General features: G+C 45.8%; 1 protein-coding gene across 2 annotated transcripts; it reads right to left on the bottom strand.

Moving 5' to 3' along the window:
- Positions 1 to 27,453, bottom strand: Rdh12 (retinol dehydrogenase 12). Of its 2 annotated transcripts, XM_042691829.1 has the most exons (8): positions 27,440 to 27,453; positions 12,359 to 12,471; positions 10,377 to 10,495; positions 9,981 to 10,136; positions 9,155 to 9,259; positions 7,533 to 7,742; positions 3,614 to 3,803; positions 1 to 768 (listed from the first exon to the last, which is right to left on the bottom strand). In XM_042691829.1, exons 2-8 carry the CDS (start codon positions 12,424 to 12,426, stop codon positions 666 to 668), a joined length of 951 nt encoding a protein of 316 aa, XP_042547763.1. In that variant the 5' UTR covers positions 12,427 to 12,471; positions 27,440 to 27,453; the 3' UTR covers positions 1 to 665. The 2 variants fall into 2 exon arrangements, with proteins under 2 accessions (XP_042547763.1, XP_042547762.1); XM_042691828.1 differs by lacking the exon at positions 27,440 to 27,453 and having other exon boundaries at positions 12,359 to 12,581.
- Positions 27,454 to 27,852: the final 399 nt, after the last annotated feature.

Genomic DNA, 27,852 nt, shown 5'->3' on the forward strand with positions numbered 1-27,852 from the left:
TGAATATAAATATTTATTTTTCTCTAAAAATGGAGGTGAAGAGAACTCTTTAGAAAAAGGAGATCATGTACATGACAGAAAATGAGAAGGCCCAGCTTCACATCTGGGAGTGGCTCCCAACTTCCCAATGGAAGAAAATTTGGTCCAATCATCCATGATTTTCCTGTTATCCAGATTCCAGGGTCCAGATCTGTATTGCATTCAAAGAGGAAAGAAGCCCATCAAGACTGTGAGGCATATTTCCCCTGGAAATATGCAATGCTGATGCACCTGGAACCTCAGCTGCGCTCACATACTTAGTGTTTCCAGTGAAGTTGAGGAAACAGATCTAATTTCTTAGGTTCTTCTTCCACTCCCCTCCCAACTCCCTCCCACATACACACTTCACGTCCAGCCTGGGATCTGTCCAGTCCTCTTAATACAGAAGCTTGCCGACTCTCTAAATCTTCAAGAATGGTCAGTACATGTGCAAGTCTTGTGCCATGTCGCTTCACAGCAGGGCTGTGTATTTAAAGGTTCCCAGGAGGGTCAGGAGGATGAGAACAGGCAGCATTCACAGCAACATCAGACAGCCAACAAGACAATCCTTTAGGGTTGGCCTTCTCTTTGGTCTTCTTTCATGATGGCATGGGTTGGGCCTGATACAGCCATGGCCTTCCCACAAGCTATTCCCACTGGATTCCTAGAAGCTCACAGCTGACATCCCACAGGCGTTCCGCTGTCTTCTTATTTCGGACCCGTGGGGACACCCAGGTCCTCTTGCAGTCACTGGAGGGAAAAGACCGTGGGTGGATAATAGGAGTGAGAATTGACCGTATGGGAATGTTGGTGGTCTCTTTCTCAGAATATAGTTCCAAATATATAGTAGACCAGATTCTAAGAAACTATATTAAACTGCATTTTAAAATATTTTAAAACAGGCTTCTTCATTCATATATTCTACAACAAGACCCAGAACCAGGATTAGTAGCCAGCAGATTCCAAAGTAGCAGAGAGCAGAATGGGACATCATGGGACATCTACAAGGACTGCAGTGTGACACAAGCATATCTATAATTCCATGGGTGACCGAGTCATGCACATTGCTCCCTGCCTGTGTTCACAATGGAAGGAAATGCTACATTTCAAAGGGAGGTTTGTGAAATGAAAGGTAAAATTATTTTTCTTATATAAGTGTTTGAAAACTCTGAATTCCATCCAGAGTCACTTGCATCCTGTGAGTCCTAAACTAAGCGCTGTTTATTTTGGAGGTACTGGGGGCTAGCAGGATAATAGGGTAGGATAGAATACAAAACTGGGCTTTGCCAAAGGCTAGTGGCTCAAGCCTGTAATCCTCACTACTCAAGAGGCTAACATCTGAGGATCACAGTTTAAAGTCAGCCTGGACAGGAAAGTCCACGAAACTCTTAACTCCATTAAACTACTCAGCAAGAGCCAGAAGTGGTACTGTGGCTCCATTGGTAGAGCACTAGCCTTGAGCAAAAAGTCCTGAATTCAAACCCTAGAACTGCACACAAAAAAAAAAAAAAAGAAAGAAGAGGAGGAGGAAGAGGAAGAAGAGGAGAAAGAGGAGGAAAGAAGGAAGAAGAGGAGGAGGAAAGAATAAGAGGAAGAGGAGGAGGAGGAGGGAAGAATAAGAGGAAGAGGAGGAGGAGGAAGAGAAAGGAAGAAGGGGAGGAGGAAGAGGAGGAAGAGGCAGCGGCGGCAGCAGCTGGACATAGTGGCACACATCTGTTATCCCAGCACTCAGGAGGCTGAAGCAAGAGGATAGAATTTGAGGCCAGTCTGGCCTATATAGTGTGATCCTGCCCTCCACTAAAAAAGGTAAAAAGAAATGAATGAAATTAACTTCAGTACTGAATCTTATTGAACCCAATATAGCTGAATCATTTCAGCATATAACCAACATAAAAATTAATATTTTACATTTCTTTTGTCATACTGTGTCTTCAAAATCTGGTTTGCATTTTATCCTTACAGCAAATCTTCACTTGAGCAGTCATATTTCAAGTGTTCAGTGGCTCCATGCAGATAATGGCAGCCCACACAGAGCAGCACAGGTCTGGAGTCAGACTGCCCTGCTGTACACCTTGGTCTTCTAACTTACAAACCATGGACACAGGCATGTTTCTTAATTGTCCTATACCTCAATTGCATCTGTAAAATGGAGATAAAGTTATCTACCTCTCTGGTTTCTGATGATTTATAAATTAATACACACACACAAATCACTTAGACATTTATCCATTCCCCGATGGTTAGATACTGAGGTTATTTCCAATGCTTCACTTAGCAATCGGGGCAATGATGGGCAGCCTTGAACAGAGCAGGCAACCAGGGAGACTGGGTTGGATGAAATCATGGAGTGGGAACGTGATTTAATCCTGGACTTCCCTTTATCCTCAAACTCCTACTGCACATGGAATTTGTGATAAGATTCAGTGCTGAATCTGCTCAGTACTGTCTGTTTCTATATTCCAACAGACAACGCCCATATTGACAACACTGGGAGACAGAACTCTCATTGGGAAGAGACCTTGTCCAACACTTTCTGCTGAGCAGAATCAATTTTTTTGTTGTTGTTGCTGTTGGTTGTGGGGCTTAAACTCAGCTTGGGCACTGTCCCTGCACTCTTCAGTTCAAGGCGAGTGCTCTCCACTTGAGCCACAGCGCCACTTCCAGTTTTCTGGTGGTTTACTGGGGATGAGTCTCCCAGACTTTCCTGCCTGGGCTGGCTTGAACCACAGTCCTCAGATCTCAGCCTCCTGAGTAGCTAGGATTATAGGCATGAGCAACTGGCGCCTGGCTTAGAATCAAAAGACTATGAATAGCTGGGCTCTAGTAGCTCACACCTGTAATCCTAACTAGGATGACAGACCTCAGGAGGAAGAGATCTAAGAATCAGAGTTCCAAGCCAGCCTGTGAGACTCTTACCTCCAATTAACTACAAAAGAGCCAGAAGTAAATGTGGGGCTCAAGAGAACCAACCTTGAATGCAAAAGCTACAGGACAGCACCCTGGCCCCGAGTTCTAGCCCCAGTGCTCACACCAAAAAGGAAGGAAGGAGCTGGGCGCTGGTGGCTCACGCCTGTAATCCTAGCTACTCAGGAGGCTGAGATCTGAGGATCGCGGTTCAAAGCCAGCCCGGGCAGGAGAGACCGTGAGACTCCTATCTCCAATAACCACCAGAAAACCGGAAGTGGCGCTGTAGCTCAAGTGGTAGAGCGCTCGCCTTGAGCTGAAGAGCTGAGGGACAGCGCCCAGGCCCAGAGTTCAAGCCCCACGGCTGACCAAAAAAAAAAAAAAGGAAGGAAGGAAATAGTAGAATCAGTCAAGAGAAGGTTCCACAGGGGTTCACAAATGTTCTTTCCTTAGCGTAACCAACAGGGAGAGTCTTTAATAGCTACAAACTGATGTGAAACCATAGCACACAGGTATAAAACATGAAAACAGTTCATTCTAATATTATTTCTAATACACGTTCCCTTGGAAAGCTAACCGTATTTGTTGGCAGGTTCAGCCCAAACCTGGATTCCATCAGGCACAAACTCAGCTGCGGGACACCAAGCCACTCACCCAGCCAATGGAAAGACCGCACACTGCCCCTACACACCTGAAGTACTTGCCACTCAGAGGCTCCAGGCCCTCAGCCAGCGCGCAGTGCAGGCTGGTCTGTGCCCCCTGCCATGCTGACTTGATGAAGGGAGAGAAGAGCCGCCAGAACAGGCACAGTATGAATGAGTGGCGCACCAGCTCCGAGCGGACGATGCCCGGGTGCACCGCATAGGTGGTGACTCCTGTGCCTAGGGCAGAAAGCGGGCACAGTGAGACCACCGCACAGCACAAGGCGGCAGAAAGTACACAGGGAGAGAAGGGACTCGAGAAACACAACCCTAGGGTTGGCACCTACTGCTGGCCAGCCAGAATTGAGCTGTTCTAGAAAAATCCACAGTCTTCTATGCTCCAAAGGAAGGATCCTACTTCAATGTCACCTTGATACTACAGCTTAAGTACTACTACTAAGAATTCCCAGCGACGTCTCTTTTATTTCTGTGGGTGGGACTTTCTTTTTGTTTTTGTTTTTGTTTCTGGTTATGTGTGTGTGTGTGTGTGTGTGTGTGTGTGTCGGTTGCAGGGCTTGAACTCGGCCTGGGAACTATCCTGGAGCATTTTTGTTCAAGGCTACGCTCTACCACTTTGAGACACAGCTCAACTTCCAGTTTTCTGGTGGTTAATTGGAGAGAAGAGTCTCAAGGACTTTCCTGCCTGGGCTGGCTTCAAACCACAATCCTCAGATCTCAACTTCCTGAGTAGCTAGGATTACAGGTATGAGCTACCAGCACCTGGCAGCTTTCTTCCTTTCTATGGCAACCATCTGTTTGGAAGAGGGTTTGGAAGAGGATTGAGCCTAGTGCAGTGCTGCATTTGCCCAGCATGCACATTTTTATGAGGTACAGATTGAGAGGGATTGGAGTCCATAGAAGATTAACCTGTCCCCCAAGACACTACTGTGGCACCATGATTTTCACTACTTATTATGAATAAAGGCTGTGCAACATTCTTTTTTTTTTTTCCTTTTTTGTCGTCAGTCATGGGGCTTGAACTCTGGGCCTGGGTGCTGTCCCTCAGCTCTTCAGCTCGAGGCTAGCACTCTACCACTTGAGCCTCTATGTCACTTCCAGTTTTCTGGTGGTTTATTGGAGGTCAGAGTTTCACGGACTTTCCTGCCCAGGCTGGCTTTGAACCACAATCCTCAGATCTCAGCCTCCTGAGTAGCTAGGATGACAAGCGTGAGCCACTGGCGCCCGGCCTGTGCAACATTCTTTACCTGCATTGTGTCACTTAATTCGTGTGTGTGTGTGTGTGTGTGTGTGTGTGTGTGTGTGTGTGTGTGTTACTAGGGATTTAACCCAAGTGCTCTACCCCTTGAGCTAGACCATCAGTCCTTTTTGTTTTAGAGAAAGACTCTCACTAACTTTTCCTAGGCTGGACTCAAATTGAGATCCTCCTGCCTCTGCCTGCCCAAGAGCTGTTATTGATGTGTACAACCATGCCAGTCTTTTCATGTAATCCCTTTTCTTTTTTTTTTTCCAGTTGTTGTTGGTTTTGGGGCTTGAACTCTAGGCCTGAGTGCTGTCTCTGAGCTCCTTTTGCTCAAGGTAAGGACTCTACCACTGAGTCACAGCACCACTTCTGGCCTTTTTCTTTTTCTTTTTTAAATAGTTTATTGCAGATAAGACTTTCCTGCCTGGGCTGCCTTTGATCCTCAGACATCAGCCTCCTGAGTAGCTAGGATTACAGGTGTGAGCCAAACTCTCATTTAATTCTTAAAAAGACTTCAAGGTAGTCAACATTTAGATGCCCATTTAGAACTGAGGAAACTGAGTCACAGAGAAATTAAGCAAAGTGCCTGAGGTCATACCTAACAGGCTGCAAGGTGGAAGTCTGAACATTGATTACGTGGCCTCCAGTTCCAAGCTACCTGGCTCAACTAGGAAACTTGCTCCATATACCTATGCCTGTCTCTTCATTTATAGATGGGAAGGGGAGTAAGAGTATCCACCTCATAAAAATGTTGTGAGGGGGGCTGGGAAGTTGGCTCAGTGGTAGAGCGTTTGCCTTGCATGCATGAGGCCCTGGGTTTGATTCCTCAGCACAACATAAACAGAAAAGGCTGGAAGTGGCACTGTGGCTCAAGTGGTAGAGTGCTAACCTTGAGCTGAAGACCACAGGGATAGGGCTCAGGCCCAGAGTTCAAGCCCCACAACTGGCCAAAAAAAAAAAAATAGGAACCTGTGACTCAAGTGGTACCACATCCACCATGAGTAAAAAAAAAAATCTAAGGTACAGCACCCAGGCCCTGGCCCTGATTCAACAAAACAAAACAAGCAAAAACATTTAAGAATTGGAAGCTTGTGTGCTTTTTGTACTGTATGGCTTAAGCTCATTTAACCCTCACAACATTTGTTTTCCAGTTTTCCAGTTTTCTGGTGGTTAATTGAAGAGTCTCATGGATGTTCCTGCCAGGCTTTGAACCAAGATTCTCAGATCTCAACCTCCTGAGTAGCTAGGATTGTAGGCGGGAGCCACTGGCTTCCAGCAGTGACAGGTTCCTTTGGGGGTTTTTTTGGTGGTTAAGTGGAGATATAAATCTCATGGACAGCTGGGCACCAGTAGCTCATGCCTCCTAGCTACTCAAAAGGGTGAGATTGAGGATTGTTATTCAAAGGTAGCCCAGGCAGGAAAATCTGTGATATTCTTACCTCCAGTTAACCACTAGAAAACCAGAAGTGGTGCTGTGGCTCAAAATGGTAGAGCACTAACTTTGTGCAAAAAAGCTTAGGGACAGTGCCCAAGCCCTGAGTTCAATCCCACTACTGACAAAAAAAAAAAAAAAAAAAAAGCTCATGAACATTCCTGTCCACCAATCTGACTTCAACAGTGATCTCAGATCTCAGCCACCTGAGTAGCTGGGATTATAGGTATGAGCCACTGGTGCACAGCTCTTACATCATTATTATTAATTTTTATGACTAGTCTTCTGCCTTTGGCATTCTGAGAGTAAAGGCTTTTGTTCCCCCAAATGGTTAATTTAGCATAATAAATGCTTCCCTGATTCACAGATGTCAGAGCTAGCGGCTCATGTAAAACCCCAGCAAGCACAGAATCATTGGTAAAGAATTAGTCTAAGCTCATTTTACAGCTTAGAAGACAGAGTTGGGGGATTAAGGGGGCATGCACACATACACACAGAGCTTTGTGGAAAGGCCCCAAATGGAGCCTTGTCTCCCTGAGCCTGGAAGTGTAGATTGGTTCACTATGTGACCTCAGCAAATGACACACAGGAGGAAGCACCACCCCAGATTTAGAGTAGAGCACCCACAATCCAGTTCTGATTTCTTCCCTTACTACCTTACTATAAGTCAGCCATTTTCTTGGGTACCAGTTTTGTCCCCACCTCAAAAAAAAAAAAGAAATAATAACATCTGCTCTGCTTATCACAAAGGGTTGATATCAGAATAATATGAAAAACAGATATAAGATAAAATGTGATGGCTGGGGTCAAGTGCCGATGTCTTGTGCCTGTAATCCTAGCTACTCAGGAAGCTGAGATCTGAGGATCCTAGTTCAAATCCAGCCCAGGGAGACAAATCTGAAAGATTCTGATCTCCAATTAACCAGCAAAAAGCTTCCAAGTGGAGGGAAATGGCACCAACCTTGAGCACAGGAAAAAAAAAAAAATAAGCAAGAGCATGAGGTCCTGAGTTCAAATCTCAGTACTGTATATACACACAAAAATAAATGTGATGGGTGTAAGGTAGATTTAATGGGGTTTCTAGCACCTATTCAATGTTAAGCTTCTCGGGAGGGAAGGGGACTATTCTGTTTGTAACTTCATCCTTCTTAGTACACAGAGCTGCTACTGAAATATACATGTTTCCACAGCCTGACTCCAGAATTTCTGTGAACCTATAACCTGACCCAAAATGCTGCTTGTATTATTTTAATCCTGACTCTTTCTCTAGGTTTACCTTGGAGCTTCTTGGCCAGCTCGCGAGTGAAAAGTACATTGGCCAGCTTGCTGTGGCAATAGGCAAAACCACGACAGTAGCGCTTATCACCGTGAAGATCGTGGAAGCGTATCTTGCCCATGAGGTGAGCCACTGAAGACAGGTTCACCACTCGTGCCGGAGCAGATTCCTTTAACCTTCCCAGGAGCAGGTAGGTGAGAAGGAAGTGGCCTATAAGGAGAGCCAGCAGGAAGATTAGAGGGTAAGAAGACAGCCTAGACTCGGAGCATACAAACTGATACAGGATTTCAGCATCCGCTGTTTCTCTGACCTCTGCCCTTGCCTTGATCATGGAAACCAGCCACCTACTTGTTCCCAACTTCCCTCTGACAACCATGGCACAACTGTGGACCCACATATGGAAGAAGAATAAATTAGTTAAGGAAAAGAACATTTTCCTAGGATCAGAGAACATTTTCCACACTTTCTTCTCTAGAACCATCACCTTGAACTCTGAACCTCAACCTCTTTGGTACCTCAAGTTCTCTGAGTGGGCCTTAGTTTGCTTGGCCCTCATTGGTATGTGACTCCTCTAGCTATAGTCAGATTCCTGCAAACCTTCATGCCTGGCCCTCCTAGCAAGCCTCGTACTGCCACTGCCCAATCCAAGAAAGCTGCTTTTCTCCCTGGTATCTCCTGGAATTGGTCCTTTTCTCCCTCCCTCCCTCCTTGACTTCTTCCATCTTACTTTTCTCCCTCTTTCCTTCTCCCTCCCTCTTCTCCTCCCTTTCTCTCTCTCCCTCTCTCTTTCTTCCTCTCTGTCTCTGTTTCTCTCTCTCTTTCTCTTTCTCTGCTAGAGCTTGAACTCAGGGCCTGGTGCTATCCCTAAACTTTTTTTGCCCAAGGCTAGCACTCTACCACTTGAGCCACAGCTCCACCTCTGGCTTTTTGGTGGTTAACTGGAGATGATTCTCACTGAGTTTCCTGCCCCGGCTGGCTTCAAACCAAAATCCTCAGATCTTAGCCTCCAGAGTAGCTAGGATTACAGGTGTGAGCCACTGGTGTGTGACTAGGGCTTTCTTAAAGATATGGGCAGGAGAGTTTCACCCTATGTATATAATAGTTGGTCAGAAAGACCATGAAAACAAGCACTGTGTCCAGTATATTGGAAGTCTAAAATTTGTGGGTTCCATGGGGACCTCCAGTGGCCCTCAGCACTGGTGTATTCATCTTTCTTTCTCTTTCTTTCTTCCTTTCTTTCCTTCTTCCTTCCTTTCTTCCTTCCTTCCTCCTTCCTTCCTTCCTTCCTTCCCTCCTTTCTTTCTTTCTTTCTTTCTTTCTTTCTTTCTTTCTTTCTTTCTTTCTTTCTTTCTTTCTTTCTTTCTTTCTTTCTTTCTTTCTTTCTTTCTTTCTTTCTTTCTTTCTTTCTTTCTTTCTCGGTTGTGGGGCTTGAACTCTGGGCCTGGGCACTGTCCCTCAGCTCTGAAGAGGACTTTCCTGCCCAGGCTGGCTTTGAACTGCCATCCTCAGATCTCAGCCTGCTGAGTAGCTAGGATTACAGGCATGAGCCACCAGTGCCTGGCTAGAGTCATCTTTTGACAAAGGACAGGAGCCTCACTTTTTAACCAGCCAAGAATACTTACCCAGGTGGTTGACTCCTAGGTGGGTTTCAAAGCCATCTGCTGTCTTAGAAAAGGGGCACATCATGACTCCCGCATTGTTGATCAGAATATGGAGCTGTTTCTCCTCTATTAAGCACAACCAAGGAAAGCTCATGGTTAGTGAGGAGTGCGCTGGCTGGCTGTCACAGTTCTGAACATTTGCTGGTTGCCTTTATGCACAAACACTTCTTGTTGAGGCAGGAAGTGTTTGGCTCCTTTCCTCTAACCCAAGGTGTTGTCTCAGCAGTCAATAACCACCCCCCCCCCAGGCCTTCTCAGGGATAGTCAATAATAATTGTCACTGGGGTTCTCATTTTCGTTGCTCCTATCTTCCTGGACATTGTTCATTCTTTCAATCAGCCACCGTGTACTAACTACCAAATATGGATCAGGCCCCCACTATGGGGCCCTAGGAATCCAGTAATAAAGCAAGACAGACCTGGTCCTATTCCTTATGGATTCTATTGTCTTTGGACATTTCCTAAGACCTAGGAGAATTGGGGCAAAGGTACAAACTCAGCTAATGCTTCTGCCACAGAAGCTTGACTTTCTGGATGGAAGAAGGAAATAGCATCAGACCAAGCCTTGATGCCAAGACACAAGTCCAGACAGGATGCTGACATCTTCATCATTCCCCCTGAAGAACAAAGAGTTGATAAGGATCCTGCCCAACTTCTCCACCCTCTGTCCCTCTGCCAGCTCCCTGTCCTGCTGGTTCCCACAGCAGAACCAGTCCAGTAAGATCAGGGTACAGCAACCATTCCCGTACTCCAATTCCTGCTTTCCTCACTACCCTCTGGAGTCTCACCTGCCAGGAAACCCTCAGCAAAGGCACGGATGGATTTGGTATCAGAGAGGTCCAGTTTCCGTACCAGCACCTGGGAGTTCTTCGTGTCTGCTCGGATTTCACTGGCCGCAGACTCCCCCTTCAGTACATCTCGGCAGGCAATGTAGACTCGAGCTCCTGAGGTCAAGACAGTTTAACTGTCAGTTTAACTCCCAACTGGGACCTCTGGTATTATCCTCCAATAGTTAATGTTGCTGAGTTTCTCCAGTTAGAATGACTGATTGACAATAAATTAATATCACATTAGATCTGAGTCCCAGGTTCCCTGAATTCTTGCCAGAGCCTCCAAGCCCAAGAGGAAAGGTAAGGAAATGTGGAATGAGTCCCAGTGAAAAAGGCAGGAGAGGGAGGACTCACCTCTGCGAGCCAGCTCTCTGGCCGTCTCCTTGCCAATGCCCGTGTTGGCACCTGTGATTACCACCACCTTCCCAGGAAGCTGCACATTTGTTCTACAAACTCCACCACCAAAGAACTTCCTGTCAGCACGGGAAAGAAAAGCATCACACATCATCCTTCCCAACCCCAAATTGAGATGTAGAAAAAGAAGACATGTAGCCCCAAAGAGAGCATTTTAAGTTAAGAGTCAGCGTCCTTGAAGAAGCTAATCTGCATGAACCATCTTCCTTCCTATCTTCCTTCCTTCTTTCCTCCCTCCCTCTCTCTCTTTCTTTCTTTTTCTTTCTATCTTTCTTTCTTTCTTCCTTTCTCTATCTCCTTTCTCTATCTTTTCTTTCTTCCTTTCCCTTCCCTTCCCCTCCCTCCCTCCCTCCTCTCCCTTCTTCCTTCTTTCCTTCCTTGCTTCCTTGCTTCCTTCCTTGCTTTCTTGCCTTCTTCTCTTCCCTTCTTTTCCTTTCTTTCAAGCCTGAGTGCTGTCTCTTGGCTTTTTTACTGAAGGCTGGTGCTCAACCCCTTGAATCACAGATCCATTTCTGGCTTTTGAATGGTTAATTGAAGAAAAGAGTCTCATGGAAATTTCCTGTCTAGGCTGGCTTGGAACTATGATACTCAAATCTTAACATCTTGAATAGCTGAATTACAGGTGCGAGCCACTGGTGCCCAACTACATGGGACATTTTTCTACTGGGCAAGGTAGGGGCCAGTTCATAAAGTGTAGATTGGGAAGGTCACATGGAGTCTACAGTGATGACTTGGGCAAACTGAGTGAAGTGCTGTCAGATAACAAAGATACCTCATGCTTATTTCTAGCAGCTCCTGGAGATCTGCTTCCTCTTCTAATTACCATTTAAAATATGCAGGATAGAGATTAGTAGAATCTGTAGTCCTGAGCCCTAGGTCTCCAGTGAGCATTGTCATAGTAACTGAAGACTCATAATCTTGGGGGTGGCACTCACAAATACTACCACGGTTGTCACTCCAGTTTCAGAGAGCAGAGCATGCTCAGTAGCTTTCTGCCATGGGTGCATCCAGAGAAAATCTCACCTGCTGACTTCTTGAGGGGGATCAGAAACAATACTTCCTGAGCACCACCACCACCTAATTTCCAGGAGCAGGCAAGGCACGTCCCAGATATAATTTATTTTAGTGTTCTCAGCTATTTCAGAATCATTTCCACATTACAATGAAGAAAACTGAGGCTTGGAGAAGTTCTAACTGTGGTAGAACTGGGATGGGGGCCCAGATTTCAATGTGTAGACCTAGACAGACAGTCCTCCATATGTCCATTTAACATTCTTTATCAGCAGCAGTTTTTAAAAATCTTCATTCTGAACACAAATTCTGGGGGGGACACCTCCAGAAATCTCACAGCTGAAAAGCCATCCCTAAGCTTTTTTTAAGGATAGAATCCAAGAGTACATTTCCTTCCCAGGGTGCCTGGTGTTTAACTCAGCAGGGAAACTTGTAACTAGAAGTACGAAAGAGTGCTAGGCACCAGTGGCTCATGCCTGTAATCTGAGCTATTCTGGAGGCTGAAATCTGAGGATCACGGTTTGAAACCAGCCTTGGCAAGAAACTCCACGAGGCTCATCTCTAATAAACTACTCAAAAAAAAAAAATCCAGAATTCAAGCAAGGGGGGGGGGGGGGCTGAGAGGGAGGGAGGGAGGGAGAGAGAGAGAGAGAAAGAGAGGATTTGCCTAAATTGAAGTGCTTGGCAGAGTCCCCCGCCCAGCCTAGCACAAGAGTCAGAATTCAGTGCAGCTCTCCCCCCCTCCCCCGCCCATCTTCCTTTTCACTTTCATTTGTGGCATTTATAACCTCTCCTTCCTTCCTGCTTTTTTCCCCCCTGCTCTTTCTCCCCCTCCCCCTCCCTTCCATTCTCTTTTAGCAGCTGAGGAAGCTTTGTAAACTACTATTATGAATCGTTAAATCAAGACAAACCTGATGGATGGAGCTGTCACATACAAGAGTGAAAGGAAGGAAGTGAGCAGTACTAAAGTAACCAGCATCTTTCCACTTCTTCCGTTGTTACTGCTGCTGCTCCAGCTTCAAACCTAATTCCGTCTCGGGCTCCTGGTCTGGCTCCAATTCTTGGCTGCTATGGCTGTCTCTTGCTCCTCTCACGCCTGGGCAGTCAGCAAGAGTTTAGCGCTAAGTAGAGCCCAGAATCCTAGTTAAATCCGAGTACTGTCAAAGCACAGCACAGCCTCCTGGGAGATGTAGTCCTGGAGGGGAGGGGCTACAGGAAAGATGATAGCCGTCCTCTTAGTGGCAAGGAGAACTGAGGGAAACGAGTCACTGCCTCCTCCCTCTTCCACCCTCAATGGCATCTCTTTTCTGGGAGAAAGTGTTCTCCTGGCCCCTCAACCTCTACTCCTGGAAGATAGGGTACACTTATTTATATTTTAATATAGATGTATATTTAGTGCTACTGGGGTGTGAAAGGGTCTCTTGCTTGCTGAGCAGCCTTCCCACTGGTGCCAGGCCCACAGCCCTTTTTGCTTTTTGTTTTGTCACTCATGGGGCTTGAACTCGGGGCCTAGGTGCTGTCACTGAGCTCTTCAGCTCAAGGCAAGCGCTCTATCACTTAAGCCACAGTGCCACTTCCCATTTTCTGGTTGTTTATTGGAGATAAGAGTTTCACAGACTTTCCTGCCTGGGCTGGCTTTGAACGGGGATCCTCAGATCTCAGCCTCCTGAGTAGCTAAGATTACAGGCGTGAGCCACTGGTGCCAGGCTCCTTTCTTGCTTTTTTTTTTTGGGGGGGGGGTCCCCTCGTCGGGCCTGAACTCTGGGCCTGGGCACTGACCCTCAGCTCTTCAGCTCAAGGCTAGCGCTCTACCACTTGAGCCACAGTGCCACTTCCAGCTTTTTTTCTTTTTGCTTATGTGGTGCTGAGGAATCAAACCCAGGGCCTCATGCATGCTAGGCAAGCGCTCTACCACTGAGCCACCTTCCCAGCCCCCTTCTTGCTTTTTATATTTTATTTTTCAGATAGGGCCATGCACTTTTGCCCTAATAAGCCCTAAAAGCAATATTCCTACGTCCATTTCCTGAGTAGTTGGGATTAAAGGTAAAAATCAGCAGCCATGGCTTAGAATTTTTTTTTGAAATAAATTCTCACTGAGTTTGTTGATATATTCCACTTGCTTTACTCAAAACTTGAGTAACAATAGAAATAAGAATAATATAACTAACTATATAACCATAACCATATACCTATTATGTAGAAAGGTGGTTAATGTATTCATAAATTTATTTTTTAACGGTGTTCAGTTTTCCTTGAGTTTAGGAGGCAGGGAAGTATACACAAACTAAAGAAAAGATAGTGGAAGGAACACAGTGCTGGGCATATGGCTCAAGTAGTAGAGCACCTGCCTAGCAAGCAAAAGGTCATAGAGATCAAACTCCCCAGTACCACAAAAAAAGGAGGGGAATACAAATTACTTAGACTTATGGAAAAATGCTATAGTTTGCTAAAAGCAATAATTAAGTGTTACAGTCCAAAGACCATCATGCAGTTGTACCAAAATATTAAACCATTGATATTTAGATGTGATTTTTGTAGTGTGTGTGTGTGTGTGTGTGTGTGTGTGTGTGTGTGTGTGTGTGCCAGTACTGGGGCTTTGAACTTAAGGCCTAGGTGCTGTCCCTGAGCTTCTTTTGTTTAAAGCTAGCACTCTACCACTTGAGCCACAGTGCCACTACTGGCTTTTTCTGTAGTTTTTTTGTTTGTTTGGTTGGTTTTGGGTTTGGGTTTTTGTTTTTTTTTTTTTTTTTTGGTCGGTCATGTGGCTTGAACACTGGGCCTGGGAGCTGTCCCTCAGCTCTTCAGATCAAGGCTAGCACTCTACCACTTAAACTACAGCGCCACTTCTGGCTTTTTCTGCTTCTGTGGTGCTGAGGAATCGAACTCAGGGTCTCATGCATACAAGGCAAGCGCTCTACCACTGAGCCTCCTTCCCAGCCCCATTTCTGTAGGTTTTTTGGGGGATAAAATTCTCATGGGAGTTGGACATTGGTACGTTGGTGGCTCATGCCTATACTCCTAGCTACTCAGGAGGCTAAGGTCTGAGGATCACAGTTTGAAGCCAGGCCAGGCAGCAAAGTCTTGAGAATCATTATCTTCAATTAACCACCTAAAAACTGGAAGTGGAGCTGTGGCTCAAAATGATAGAGGGGGGCTGGGAAGGTGGCTCAGTGGTAGAGTGCTCGTCTTGCATGCATGAGGCCCTGGGTCTGATTCCTCAGCACCACATAAGCAGAAAAAGTTGGAAGAGGCGCTGTGGCTCAAGCGGTAGAGTACTAGCCTTGAGCTGAAGAGCTGAGGGACAGTGCCCAGATCCAGAGTTCAGGCCCCACAACTGACAAAGAAAAAAAAAAAAAAGATAGAGGGCTAGCCTTATACATAAAGCACAAAGATAGCACCCAGGACCTGAGTTCAAGCCTCATAACCCTGCCCCCCAAAAGAAACAAAAAGAACCAATGTCCAGCTTTAGATATGATTTAAAATACCATTTAAAATCAGCAGAGAAAGGGGAAAATGGCGTATTAAAGTATTACAACATGTAGGTATCCAACTGGAAAAAAATAAACTTGATCCCTAACTATTTATACAAAAAAAGTTCTGATAGATGAAAGAGATAAATATGGAGAATGAAACTATGAGGGTTCTAAGCAGAACCTTTGGGAAGATTTTTAAATTATTTTAGAGTAGGAAAACCTTTCTAGGAAGAGAAGAAATCAGAGGCTTGAATTCAGAGCCTTGCACTTGCAAGGCAAGTGCTCTGCCACTTAAACTATACCTCAAGGTCCAAATAGGTCAGTCTTCATGTTCACATGACATGTGTGTGCACACCAATCCTCAAGATATCAGCCTCCTGAGGAGGTAGGATTTACAGGCATTCATGACTGTGCCCAGCCCAGATTGAATTTTTATTTTTATTTATTTATTTTTGGGTCTGGTCATGGGACCTGATCTCTGGGCCTGGGCGCTGTCTCACAGCTCTTCAGCTCAAGGCGAGCTTTCTACCACTTGAGCCATAGCACCACTTCCAGCTTTTTTTTTCTTTTTGCTTATGTGGTGCTGAGGAGTCAAACTCAGGGCCTCAGGCATGCAAGGCAAGCACTCTATCACTGAGCCACCTTCCCAGCCCCCAGATTGAATTTTTAAAGCGATTTTTTGTTGTTGTTGTTGTTGGTCATTGGGCTTGAACTCTGGGCCTGAGAGCTGTCCCTCAGCTCTTCAGCTCAAGGCTAGTGCTCTACCACTTGAGCTACAGCGCTACTTCCTTAAGGGATTTTTAAAGAGCATGACTTCATGCATTTTTTTTCCTATTGTTTTTTTTTTTTTTTGGGGGGGGGGTCCGATCCTAGGCCTGAACTCTGGGCCTGGGCACTGTCCCTCAGCTCTTCAGCTCAAGGCTAGCACTCTACCACTTGAGCCACAGCGCCACTTCCAGCTTTTTTTTTTTTTTTCTGCTTATGTGGTACTGAGGAATCGAACCCAGGGCCTCATGCATGCAAGGCAAGTGCTCTACCACTGAGCCACCTTCCCAGCCCTGGTCTTCTCTTGAATAGCAAAATTATCTTAGTACAAACAAGAAGACAGAAGGAAGAGAAAATATACAAAGAGCTCAAAATCTTTATATGTTAACCCTGTACTTGCAGATGAACTAATAATGATTTGGTCCTCCCAGACCAAAATAGTAAACCTCCACCATTATGGAAGCAAAAAACTAAAAAGGAAGTCCTCCTTCCTACATTGATTAGGAATCAAGTAGGTTTACTGGAGTCAGAGAAAAATAAAGCCATCCTACTGAGTAGGATTCCCTTCCAGTCTCCTGGCCTAGTTTGCCAAAGTGTTACCAGGGCTCATATTTATATCAGAGAAAGGATACAAAGATAAACACAGAGATGATTTAAGCAGGAACTGATTTATTATTTTTATTTTTATTTTTTGTCAGTTGTGGGGCTTGAACTCAGGGCCAGAGTGCTGTCCCTGACTTTTTCACTCAAGGCTAGCACTATACCACTTTGAGCCAGTTTTCTGGTGGTAATTAGAGATAAGGGTCTCATGGACTTTCCTGCCCAGACTAGCTTTGAACCATACTCCTCAGATCTCAGCCTCCTGAATAGAAAGGATTACAGGCATGAGCCATAGGCTCATGGCCAGAAACAGATTTATTAATGCAAAAGAAAGTGAAAAGTAACATGCCCTATAAGTATTGTACTCATAACCTGACTTATGGAATTGTGATCTTTTTGTACAACTCCTTAATAATAATTAGAAAAGTTAAAAAAAAAAAAAAAGCCAAGCATGGCTCACACCTATAATTCTAGCTACTCAGAAGGCTGAAATCCGTGGAGCACGGTTCAAAGCCAGCCTGGGCAAGAAAGTCCATGAGATTCCTAGCTCCAATTAACTACCAGAAAACCAGAAGTAGTGCTGTGGCTCTAGTGGTAGAGCCCTTACCTTGAGCTGAAAAGCTCAAGGACAGTGTCCAGGCCCAGAGTTCAAACCCCACAACCGACCAAAAAAAAAAAAAGCTGTGCTGAGAGAGATCCCAAGACCTCAAATTTTTTTTATGGAGATCTATGAAGAAATAAGGTAACCAGTCAGTCCTGGTAACTGGGTAATGTGTCATTGACTTTTAGAAACTAGATTGTATGGTCAGCTGCTCCCACAGGTTATGTGGGTGTTTTTAAACTTGGTCACACTAGGACTATTACTTGTTATGGGCTTCTGGAGGTATAGGTCAGCCAGACCCTGCCTTTTGTCATAAGGCTGTCCTTTAGTGTTAGCAGTATAGAATTTGATACTATACACATGCAAGCCAGGCTTCTCAGACTTCAGGTTTCCTTACTACCTACCTGGCTCGTATATCAGAAACCAGAGGGATCAGAGCAAAAATGATGAAATCCAGTCATAACAAAGCACTCACCATTTGTAATACTCTTGAGTAAGGCTCTTTGTCTACCTTACCTTTAACGAATCACACATCAGACTTATAGGCCAGCCATTCTCCCAGGGCTGATTGAGACACAGTTGATGGAAATCACATGCTATAAGGCAGAGCTGGGAATTTGCTCTCTGATTTGACTTTTGCTTGGAATTCACCAGGTGGGCTGTGCTGTAATAGTGATTGATGTTCTTGTCCTGGCTACCTTCAGAATCAGGGCAGGTAGAAATTCTGCAACTATCCCTTCCTTTTTCTCCTCCCTTCTTTCCCTTTCACCTAGTCTTCAGATCACAGACTCTAGAAACCATACACGAGACAGGTCATAAGTCCAACATTTCAACCACAGTCCATGCTTACCACATCAGTATTTCTATTTCCAGCCATAAGGAATTTGCTCCTTCTACCTCTGTTCACATCTCAAATTGCATAAAAATAAAGGCATGTCTCTATTTTACTCAATAATAATGATGTTTCTTTTTCTTGATCTTAGAAGGTGAGACATCATCTTTCTTTTAAAAAAATAAAAATAAAACAAGTTTGCTACTAGTGTTAACTTCCACTTATTCTCTTTGACCTACAGGAAGAAGTATTGTGAGGGGCCATTCTGTGCATTGAAAGATGTTCAGCAAGCACCTGCTTCTACTGATAGATGCCTACAACAGTGATTTTGTTATTGTTATTGTGGTTGTTCTTTTGAAATATGTATACTGGCTCTAAGTAATGGAATCTTGTCCTCACTGCCATCTTGGCGCCTTAATAGAAACTCTAGAGATCATTCTTTGATTTGCAGATATGTCATGTTGTTTAGCTCTAGAAAAAAAACCTTGCTCCAGGGAATTCTTGCCCTAAGTCTTTAGTTGTTCCTCTCTTGGCTTACTTTGCTTAAATAAAACACTTTTGTTAGGTTTAATTCCTCACAGCCTATGTGGTTTGGGCCTGTAAAGGTCTGTGCTAGCAGCATTGGAGGCTATGAGTGAAGGAGAAAATGTAGAACTAGGTGGGAAGTAACCCAAAGAAAGTAACCCAAAAGACCACATGGACAGAAGTAGAAGAAAAGTTTTATTGCCAGCAGAGCTGACAAGGCCAAGTTCTCATGAGGAAAGGGAGACAATGGTGCTGTCTGGCTCTTTGGAGACTCCTTTTGTGTCGGGGCGGAAGTGGGAGATGTCTCACCTACTGTGCAGGCACTGCCATGGAGGGCAGAGATTAGGCCTGAGAGGTGGGCGTTTCCTTACATTTCTCCCCTTTTTGGTTTAATATGTACAGTACTGGGCAGGGAATATGGGCGAAGGTCTTTTCTTCTGGAGCTACTTCCTGCTGAGAAGGGGCACTGTAAGGGGAAAAGAGGTGCCAGGTACTGTACATGAAGTTGACCAGGGTCATGATGGTTATGAAGATGTTACTTGTCCAGAGCAGGGTCCTCGATGACTCTTTTTTATCTGTAGAGATGGCGGTTCAGTTGGCTCAGATATATATGAGGGCCCATCAGGCACAGGACGTTTAACATGCCAGATGTCAATCCAATGTGGACAGCCCTGAACCTGCACAGCTGTGGGAGTAGAGAGAGTTACTGAGTAGGGTCCCTCCCACTTAGCAGAGAGCTTGGTGGAACTAGGTACCCCTGGCAGGTAATTTCTTGAAATGTACGCTAGGTCCCCAGCCTTGATGGAAGGCTGGGAGAGCACTGTGGAGGGCTGATTCATACTGGTCTACATACTTCCAGAAAAAGTGTGCAGGTGTTGAAGGAGAGAGGACAGCGTTGAGGGTTGGGCAAAAGGGAGTCCAAGGTCTGAAATAGGAGAGGCAAAGGTGGGCAGCCATACATAACAGGCATGAAGGATCCGGCAGCCTGAGAGCCAGGGCCTGTAATAAGGCCCGTTGGAATCCCCTGAAGGGAGGAATAAGAGAGGAGGGGGATCTAAGGGGTTCTTCTGATGGCTCTTTAGCTGCTTCACATAAGTGGCGTGTTAGAAGGAAGTAGTTAGGAATCCAAGACCTGAGATAGCCAGCTAGACCCAGGAAGGAGAGAAGCTCTGACTTAGTGGAGGGGGTAGGTAGTTAGTAGTCAGTTGTTTCCTGGGGACAGTGATGGCATTGTGTGTGGGAGTGAGTTGAACACCCAGATAAGTCACAGACTGCTGAACAACCTGTATCTTCTTTTTTTTTTTTTTTTGGTCGGTCGTGGGGTTTGTACACTGGGCTTGGGTACTGTCCCTGCACTCTTCAGCTCAAAGCAAGCGCTCTACCGCTTGAGCCACAGTGCCACTTCTGGTTTTCTAGTGGTTTATTGGAGATAAGAGGCTCACAGACTTTCCTGCCCAGGCTGGCTTTGAACCATGACCCTCAGATCTCAGCCTCCTGAGTAGCTAGGATTACAGGCATGAGCCACTGGCACCTGGCTACCTGTATCTTCTTGGGTGAGACTCAATATCCCTGGGAGGCCAGAAAGTTAAGAAGTGTTACTATAGGGTTGTAACACAATTGCTTGGTAGGACTGCAGAGGAGAATATCATCCACATACCGGATCAGGGTGGATGGCTCTAAATTTAGGTCTCTAAAGTCCCATACGAGAGCTTGGCCAAACAGATGGGGGCTATCCCAGAACCCCTGCGGCAGCACAGTCCAGGTGAGCTGAGCTGAGGCTTGGGTGACCGGGTCAGTCCATGAAAAGGCAAAAAGGTCCTGGGAGCAGGGGGCTAAAGGGATAGTAAAAAAGGTGTGTTTTTAATCCAATACTGAATAAAAGGCAACCGTCACTGGGATTGTGGAATGCAGCGTATAGGGGTTGGGCACAACGGGGTGTTGGGGGATAACAGCAGCATTTATAAGGGTGAAGGTCGTGAACCAAGAGGAACGAACCATTAGTTTTGGCTACGGCTAAGATGGGGGTGTTATAGGAAGAGTTAGTGAGGCATAACTGCCCTTTTCTTACTAAGTCTTTTATAATTGGTTCCAGAAGACGGTGGCAAAGGAGGGGTTGTGGAGGGAAGCATTGGGGGTCCCTCAGAAACATATGAATAGGAGAATGGTGTTTAGCAATAGAGGGTTTGTGGGTATCCCACACCTTGGGGTCCACCTCAGAGGGTGGAAAAGGGAAATCTGAGGGGTCACTAGGTGCGTCTATAAAGCCATCAACAAGGAGATTGCGGGGGAGGCTGAATCAATATCACGTTGTGCCAATTGGGAAGGGCGTAGGGTAATAGAGGCTCCAAATTTGGCCAAAAGGCCTCTGCCCAGCAGTGGAACGAGGCAGTGGGGAATAACAAGGAGTGACAGAAGGTCACTCCTGAAAAAAGACAAATGATGGGGTGGGAGTGGGGCGGTTGTAAGGTTTTCCCTCCACCCCAACTATGGAGGTATCGGTTAGGTACGCTGGCCCTGGAACTCAGTGAGCACTGAAGACATAGCCCCTGTGTCCACCAAAAGTGAGGTCATCCAACCTGCAACCATGATTGTCACCCTGGGCTCCTGCTCGGTGATGGGAGTGGTCAGAGCCAGGAGTCCAGAGCTGCCTCAGTCTTCTCTGGCTGCCAGTCCCAGAGTGCCAGGAGGGGGCGATGGGGCCTTAGTGGATGGCCACTGTCCCTGAGAGGATGATGGACAGTCCTCGGCCCAATGCCCTGAAACTTTGCACTTGGGACATGGTCGGATTGGCTCACATGGCTGTGGGCAGGCTGGGCCCCTCTGGCCTGGCAGGCTACATCAGTAGCAGAGCTTCTTCAGGGGGTAGGTTTCCATCCAGTGCCCCTTTCAACCACAGACATAGCAGGGCTCAGGTGGACCCCATCAGGAAGGGGTTGGTTGCAAGCTGGTAGATTTGGACTAGCATCTGGTACTTGAGCTGTTTGGCCTTTTCCTCCCTGCCGTGATACACCTTAAAGCCTGCCTCCATAGCTTCACTAGCGGGTGTTAGGGATCCCCTGTCAGTTTTTTTTAAATTTATCCTACATGTCTGGAGTGGCTTGATTAATAGAATGAGTCATTAAGCAGCGTTGTCCGTCCACAGACTCAAGGTCTAGGTTAGTATACTGAAGGAGGGTCTGACTCAGTCCGGCCCAAAAGGCAGATGGGTTTTCATTTTTGTCTTGTATGACCGTGGCCATTTTGTCATAGTTGATGCCTTTGCGGCCCACCTGTTTGAGACCTTCCATTATACAGGCAATAAATTGGTTTCACCTTTGGTGACCACCCGGGAATTGTAATCCCAGTGAGGCTCCTGGTCAGGCACTGTCTCAGTCCCAATTGGGTGACTGGGGGTGGTCCGGTGGGTCTCATCTGCATAGTGGCGGGCCTTTTCCCAAACATCCCGCTGTTCTCCTGGTAGAGGGCATTACTCAAGATTATGTATACATCATGCCAGGTTAGCTCATACGATAGGAATACATGCCACAGCTCCTTGATGTAGGCGGTGGGATTCGTGGAGAAAGATCCCAGGCTCATCTGGATCTGTGCTAGGTCATTTAATGAGACTGGCATGCACTGTGACTATACCATCAGCCCCTGCCACCTCACTTAATGGGAGAACGTGGGCTGAGGTAGAACTCTGATCTGGAGCAGGCTCTTGGGCCTCAGTACAGACGGTACTCAATGTTTCTGAATATGCACAACAGCCTCCAAGGCATCTTTCAGCTGAGACAGCTGGTTCACAGTAGCCAGGCCAGGCGTGCTTTTGTCCTGTGGAAGAGGAGAGGGTGCTGAGGGAAGGGGGCCTTGGCCTTGGTTGGTGGGGGAGTGGAGCGTGTGGGAACAGGTGACTGGTGGGCTGGGGTGTGCCAGACCAATGGTGAGGGAGGGGGCTGCCACCTCTGCTGGTGGAAATCTCATCTCCTCCAGAGGAAGTCCCACCTCCTCCTGGCGCAACAAGAGGGGCTTTGCCCCACATGTTTGAAATGGTGGCAGTTCATCCGCCGGATCTGGAATAGAGTCTGGCTTATAAGCTGGTGGCCTTGTGGCCAGGAGGAGTTGGGCAGGAGAACGTAAGGACTCAGGAAGAAGTTTAGTTTGGAGAAAGGAGAGAAACAGAGAGGTCATCTATGTAGCTAGCCTCCTTTAACTTGCCCAACCGCCTGCAGAAGTTGGTCAGATTCTGTATAATATGAGGATCCAGTGTCCCATGAATGGGCCACATGGACTGATTGTCCAGTGGATATTCGGGCCAGATCTCCAGACAGAAATGTATGAGCTCCTGTGAATCAATGTCAGATTCAAGGTTAAGCATTTCTAGATTACTTAGGAGACAACCCAAGGGGGAGTCCTGAGGAATGTCAGGACTATTAAATTGTGTCCCGCCCATGGTAAGTGATCTGGAACCAGAAGCTGCTGCAGTGTCCTATGCAGTGCAATTTGGCTCAAAAAGTGGGAAACAACCAGTGGGAAATGTCATCACATTTCCCCATGGTGTCCCTCAGCCATGGAGGCCCTTAGAAATGTGGCTTAGATACTTGGCCAAGTTTTAGGGGCGTGGGGGCCCTGAAGTTCCCTGAGAGAGGCACAAAACTTGCACAGTGAAATCTAAGCCTCTAGACTTCACTTACCTGGGGGATAGGACTTGATCAGCCACTGGAGGACGTGTAGGAGGCGTTTGGTCAGTAGGAAACCAGCTCAGTGTTCTAGAATAGTGGGTTAAGTCCCTGGGTCGCTGGCAGGACCCTCCCAGTCCTTGGGGGGAGCTAATCCACCGGGAGCCTAACCCCGTACGGGCCACCAAAATGAAGGAGAACATGTACAACTAGGTGGAAGTAACCCGAAGAAAGTAACCCAAAAGACCACGCGGACAGAAGTGAAGTAGGAGAAAAGATTTATTGCCAGCAGAGCTGAGAAGGCCAAATTCTCATGAGGAAAGGGAGAAAATGATACCACCTGGCTCCTTGGAGACCCTTTTATATAGGGAGGGGGGACAGAAGTGGGCGGTGCCTCACCTACTGCGCAGGCGCTGCCCTGGATCTGCGAGGTGGGCATTTCCTTACAATGAGTCCACTTGTAGATGCCGGCGGCATTTTAATAAAGATTCTCAATTAGGCCTCTTAAAGTGTGGCTTCTCTGTATCTCGCTGATAAATAACCTTATAACACTCTGTTTTATATTTTGTTTTTCTTTGTGTTGGTACTGGGCTTGAACTAAAGCTCAGTGCTGTCCTTTAGCTTTTTTTTTTTTTTTTTGTCGGTCATGGGGCTTGAACTCTGGGCCTGGGCGCTGTCCCTCAGCTCTTCAGCTCAAGGCGAGCGCTCTACCACTTGAGCTACAGCACCACTTCCTTTAGCTTTTTTTTTTTGTCAGCTGTGGGGCTTGAACTTTGGGCCTTGGCGCTGTCCCTGAGCTAGCGCTCCACCACTTGAGCCACAGTGCCTCTTCTAAGGTTTTCTAGTGGCTTATTGAAGATAAAAGTCTCATGGACTTGCCTGCCCAGTCTGGCTTTGAACCATGATCCTCAGATCTCAGCCTCCTGAGTATCTAGGATTACAGGCATGAGCTACTGGTGCCGGGCTTACTTTAGCTTTTTCACTCAAGGATGGCACTCTACCACTTGAACCACAGCTCCACTTGTGCTGAGTTTGCATATGTATAGCAACACGCTTAGACAATACATTTAACTTAATTTATTTCAACACTTCAAATACAATCCATACCAATAGTTAACTGTGATGCCTAATTCTACTAAGCATGCCCCTTACCCAGGGAAGCTTATGTGGCACATCACTTGGTCTGGAGGTCAAACGAAGCCCACCAAGGGAGAAGCAACCGCCTTGCCAGGGCCGGCTCCAGTGAAGGGTCACCTCACTCAGGGTGGCTGTCTGGCTGGGTCTCTGCTGCCCTGGGTTTTTATATGTTTTAGGGTGGGCCTTTCATTTGTGGCTGTATCTGATTATCAGGGTTGCCTGGATGGCAGCTTTGTTTCTGATCACATCTGGCAATTGATGAGGGCAGAGCTGGCTTGCCTCTGGCTGGGTCTGGTTATCTGTTGGACTAGTTGCTTTGGTGATAGCTCTGTAGACTTCCTGGTGTGTCCTTATCTCTATCTTCCACAGTTCTAACTCCTAATTTTACAGAGTAACATTTCATGTCATTTCACAGCACACATACATTTAATATATTCCTATTCAATAGCCTAACATATCAATATTCAATAACACATTATTCAATAACATACTATGTCAGTATTTAATAGCATATTATTTTAGTATTTAATAACACTACATCAGTACACATTATGTCAGTAGTCAATAACACACACTATGTCAATATTCCATAATATTCACTATACTACTTCTAGCTTTTTAGTGGTTAGTTGAAGAGAGTCTCATGGACTTTCCTGCCTGGGCTGGCTCCTAACTGTGATCCTCAGATTTCAGCCTTCTGAGTAGCTAAGATTATAGGCATGACCCACTGGCACGCAGTAATTTATATTTTTTACTGCTAATCCTAGGTTTTGGATGCTATCTCTGAGCTTTTTCTTCCTCCCTCTCAAGGCTATTGCTCTACCACTTAATCCACAGTTCTACGTCTGGCTTTGTTGGTGGAGATTACATTCTCACAGACTTTCCTAGCTGGGCTGGCTTTGAACCACAATCCTCAGATCTCAGTGTCCTGAGTAAACAAGATTACAGGTACAAGCCACTGGCACCCAACTGATTTCTGTGTATGTGTGTACGTGTGTGTGTGTGTGTGTGAGTATGGGCATATGTATCCATGCATGCACACACACACATATACACATATGCCTGAATGCTGTCTGAGCTTTTTCACTCAAGGCTAGCACTCTACCACTTGAGCCACAGCTTCACTTCTGGCTTGTGGTGTTTAACTAGGCTAAGAGTCTCAAGGAGGGTCTGGGAATGTGGCTTAGTGGTAGAGTGCTTGCCTAGCATGCATGAAGCCCTGGGTTCCAGTCCTCAGTACCACATAAACAAAAAATGCTTGAAGTGGCGCTGTGGCTCAAGTGGTAGAATGCTTGCATTGAACACAGAAAGGCACAAGGAGAGTGCCCAGGCCCTGAGTTCAACCCCAGGACTGACAAAAAAAAAAGTCTCAAGGACTTTCCTTCCTGCCTAGCTAGCTTTGAACTGTGATCCTCAGATCTCAACCTCCTGAGTGGCTAGGATTACAGGCATGAGCCACTGGCACCTGGCTGATTTTTTTCAATGAGAGTATCTTACTTGTTTCAACATCAAATCATTAGTCAGAGAAATGCTGCAGTAGCCACGAATATGAGTATTAGATCAACCAAAGTCCTCATTTCTATAGCATTCATTTACACAGAATATAACACATTTCAAAGAAATAATGTTTAATACAGCCCAACACACTATTCTTGGTTTTCTTTGCATTGAATTCCAGCCTGACCCCCATCAATTTTCTACCAGGGAGTTTCACTATCCATTCATTTTTTTTGTTTACTCCAATTGGCAGCAGAGACATGCCACTCTAAACTTTCTATAAACTGTTCCATAACTGATGGGTCACTGCTACTTGCCTCTGTGTCATCCATCATTCTCAAGTGCCCATTTTAATTGCCAGTTTTCCAGGGTCCAAACTTGAAGTTACAGATCAGGCCATTTTTTAAAAGGCCATTTTAAAAATGTATTTTATTTATCTATTTATTTTTGTTGATAGTGGGGCTTGAACTCTGGGCCTGGGCCCTGTCTCTGTGCTCTTCAGCTCAAGGCAAACTCTCTACCACAGCTCAACTACAGCCCCACTTCTGGTTTGCTGGTGGTTAATTGGAGATAAAAGTCCCATTCTCTCATTTCATCATCAGCTAAAGGAGTTCATGTCTTATTATGGTCAGCGTTGTACTGCCAGCCTAATTCATTTAGGGATCTGAGTTCTGCCTTGAGTGAACTAGAAAGGGAATTGGTTTGTGGGAAGGTTGGAAGATGAGCCGGGCACAGTAATCATAGCTACTCAGGAAACTGAAATCCAAAGATCGCCATTTGTAGCCAACCTGGGCAGGAGAGTCCATGACACTCTTATCTCCAATAAACTACTCAAAAAAGCCGAAAGTGGCACTGTGACTTAAGTGGTAGAGCACTTGCCGGGCAAAAAAAAAGTTCGGGACAGCACCCAAGATGAGAGTTTAAGCCCCAGGACCAGCAAAGAAGAAAAAAGGAAAAAACAAAAGATATTTGTCATTCCTTATGATTTGAAATTCCTTATGGAATTTCATCAGCATCAAGGTTATTGTTTCTATCTCTTAGTGTTATACAAATTAAATGAGCTCTTCTTCTCTGACCCAGGATGGCTTTTGTCTTCGTGGTCTTTTTCTTCTCTGTCCCTTTCCAGAGATCTCAAAATGTTATTACTCATTCCTGAGTATTCCAACCACTTTGCTTAGAATAGGATGCTGGCAGAATTCACCAACTGGTAAAAAGGAATTTGGCTAAGTACACTCTTTCTCTGAATTTGTTGATAGTTTAAAATTCTTGGCAGTTGATTTAAAAGCATTAAAGTTTGCCATGCTTTATGTAGGCTCATCCAAGAAAGAAATTCTAACTTCATTTTCTTTGGCTGGGCTTTTCCTTTGTTGTAGCTTTTGTAGGAAAGTAAATTTTTTTTTGGTCCAGTCATGGGGCCTGAACTCTGGGCCTGGGCGCTGTCCCTCAGCTCTTCAGTTCAAGGTTAGCGCTCTACTACTTGAGCCACAGCGCCACTTCTGGCTTTTTTCTTTTTGCTTATGTGGTACTGAGGAATCGAACTCAGGGCCTCAGGCATGTAAGGCAAATGCTCTACCACTGAGCCACCTTCCCAGCCTGTAGCTTTTGTAGGAAGAATGGAAGGTGTATACTCTTTGTAAATGCTTGGGGAGATCCCATTCTTTTTTTTTTTTCTTTCTTTCTTTTCTTTTTTTTTGCCAATCCTGGGGCTTGAACTCAGGTTCTGAGCCTCATTCTGCTCAAGGCTAGTACTCTACCATGTGAGCCAGAGCATCACCTCTGGATTTTTTGGGTGGTCAATTGGAGATAAGAGTCTCCTGGGGACTTTTCTACCTGGACTGGCTTGGAGCCACACTCCTCAGATCTCAGCCTGCTGGGTAACTAGGATTACAGGTGTGAGCCACAGGTACCCAGCTCAGGTTCCATTTTTAACTGGCAGTGACTGAAGATTTTCTGTTCCCCAGAAATATAGATACTTATCAGTCTTTTGTTTTTCCTTTCTTCAATCCAGGATCCTTAGAGATGTAGATCTAAGATTTGTAGAATATTCCCATGTGCCTAAAGCTAAAGATTTGCTCTGATTTCATTTTCTCTCACAGTAAGGGCTTAAAGATGCAAAACACTTAGTCTCAAACTGCGTTGCCCTTGGCCTCTTTCTCCCAGTTTCATTATCAAATGTAATTTTCATGTTTCCCATGCACACACACACACATACACACACAAACACACTCTTACTGGGGCTTAAACTCAGGTGTAGAGAGCTGCGTGCAGCCGCACCTGGAAGATGGCGCCGGCCTCCGCTCTCCGCCTTCCCGATGGCGAG

This window comes from Dipodomys spectabilis, unplaced genomic scaffold, assembly GCF_019054845.1.
Source record: "Dipodomys spectabilis isolate Male_0828 unplaced genomic scaffold, ASM1905484v1 ptg000146l, whole genome shotgun sequence".
Lineage (NCBI taxonomy): Eukaryota > Metazoa > Chordata > Mammalia > Rodentia > Heteromyidae > Dipodomys > Dipodomys spectabilis.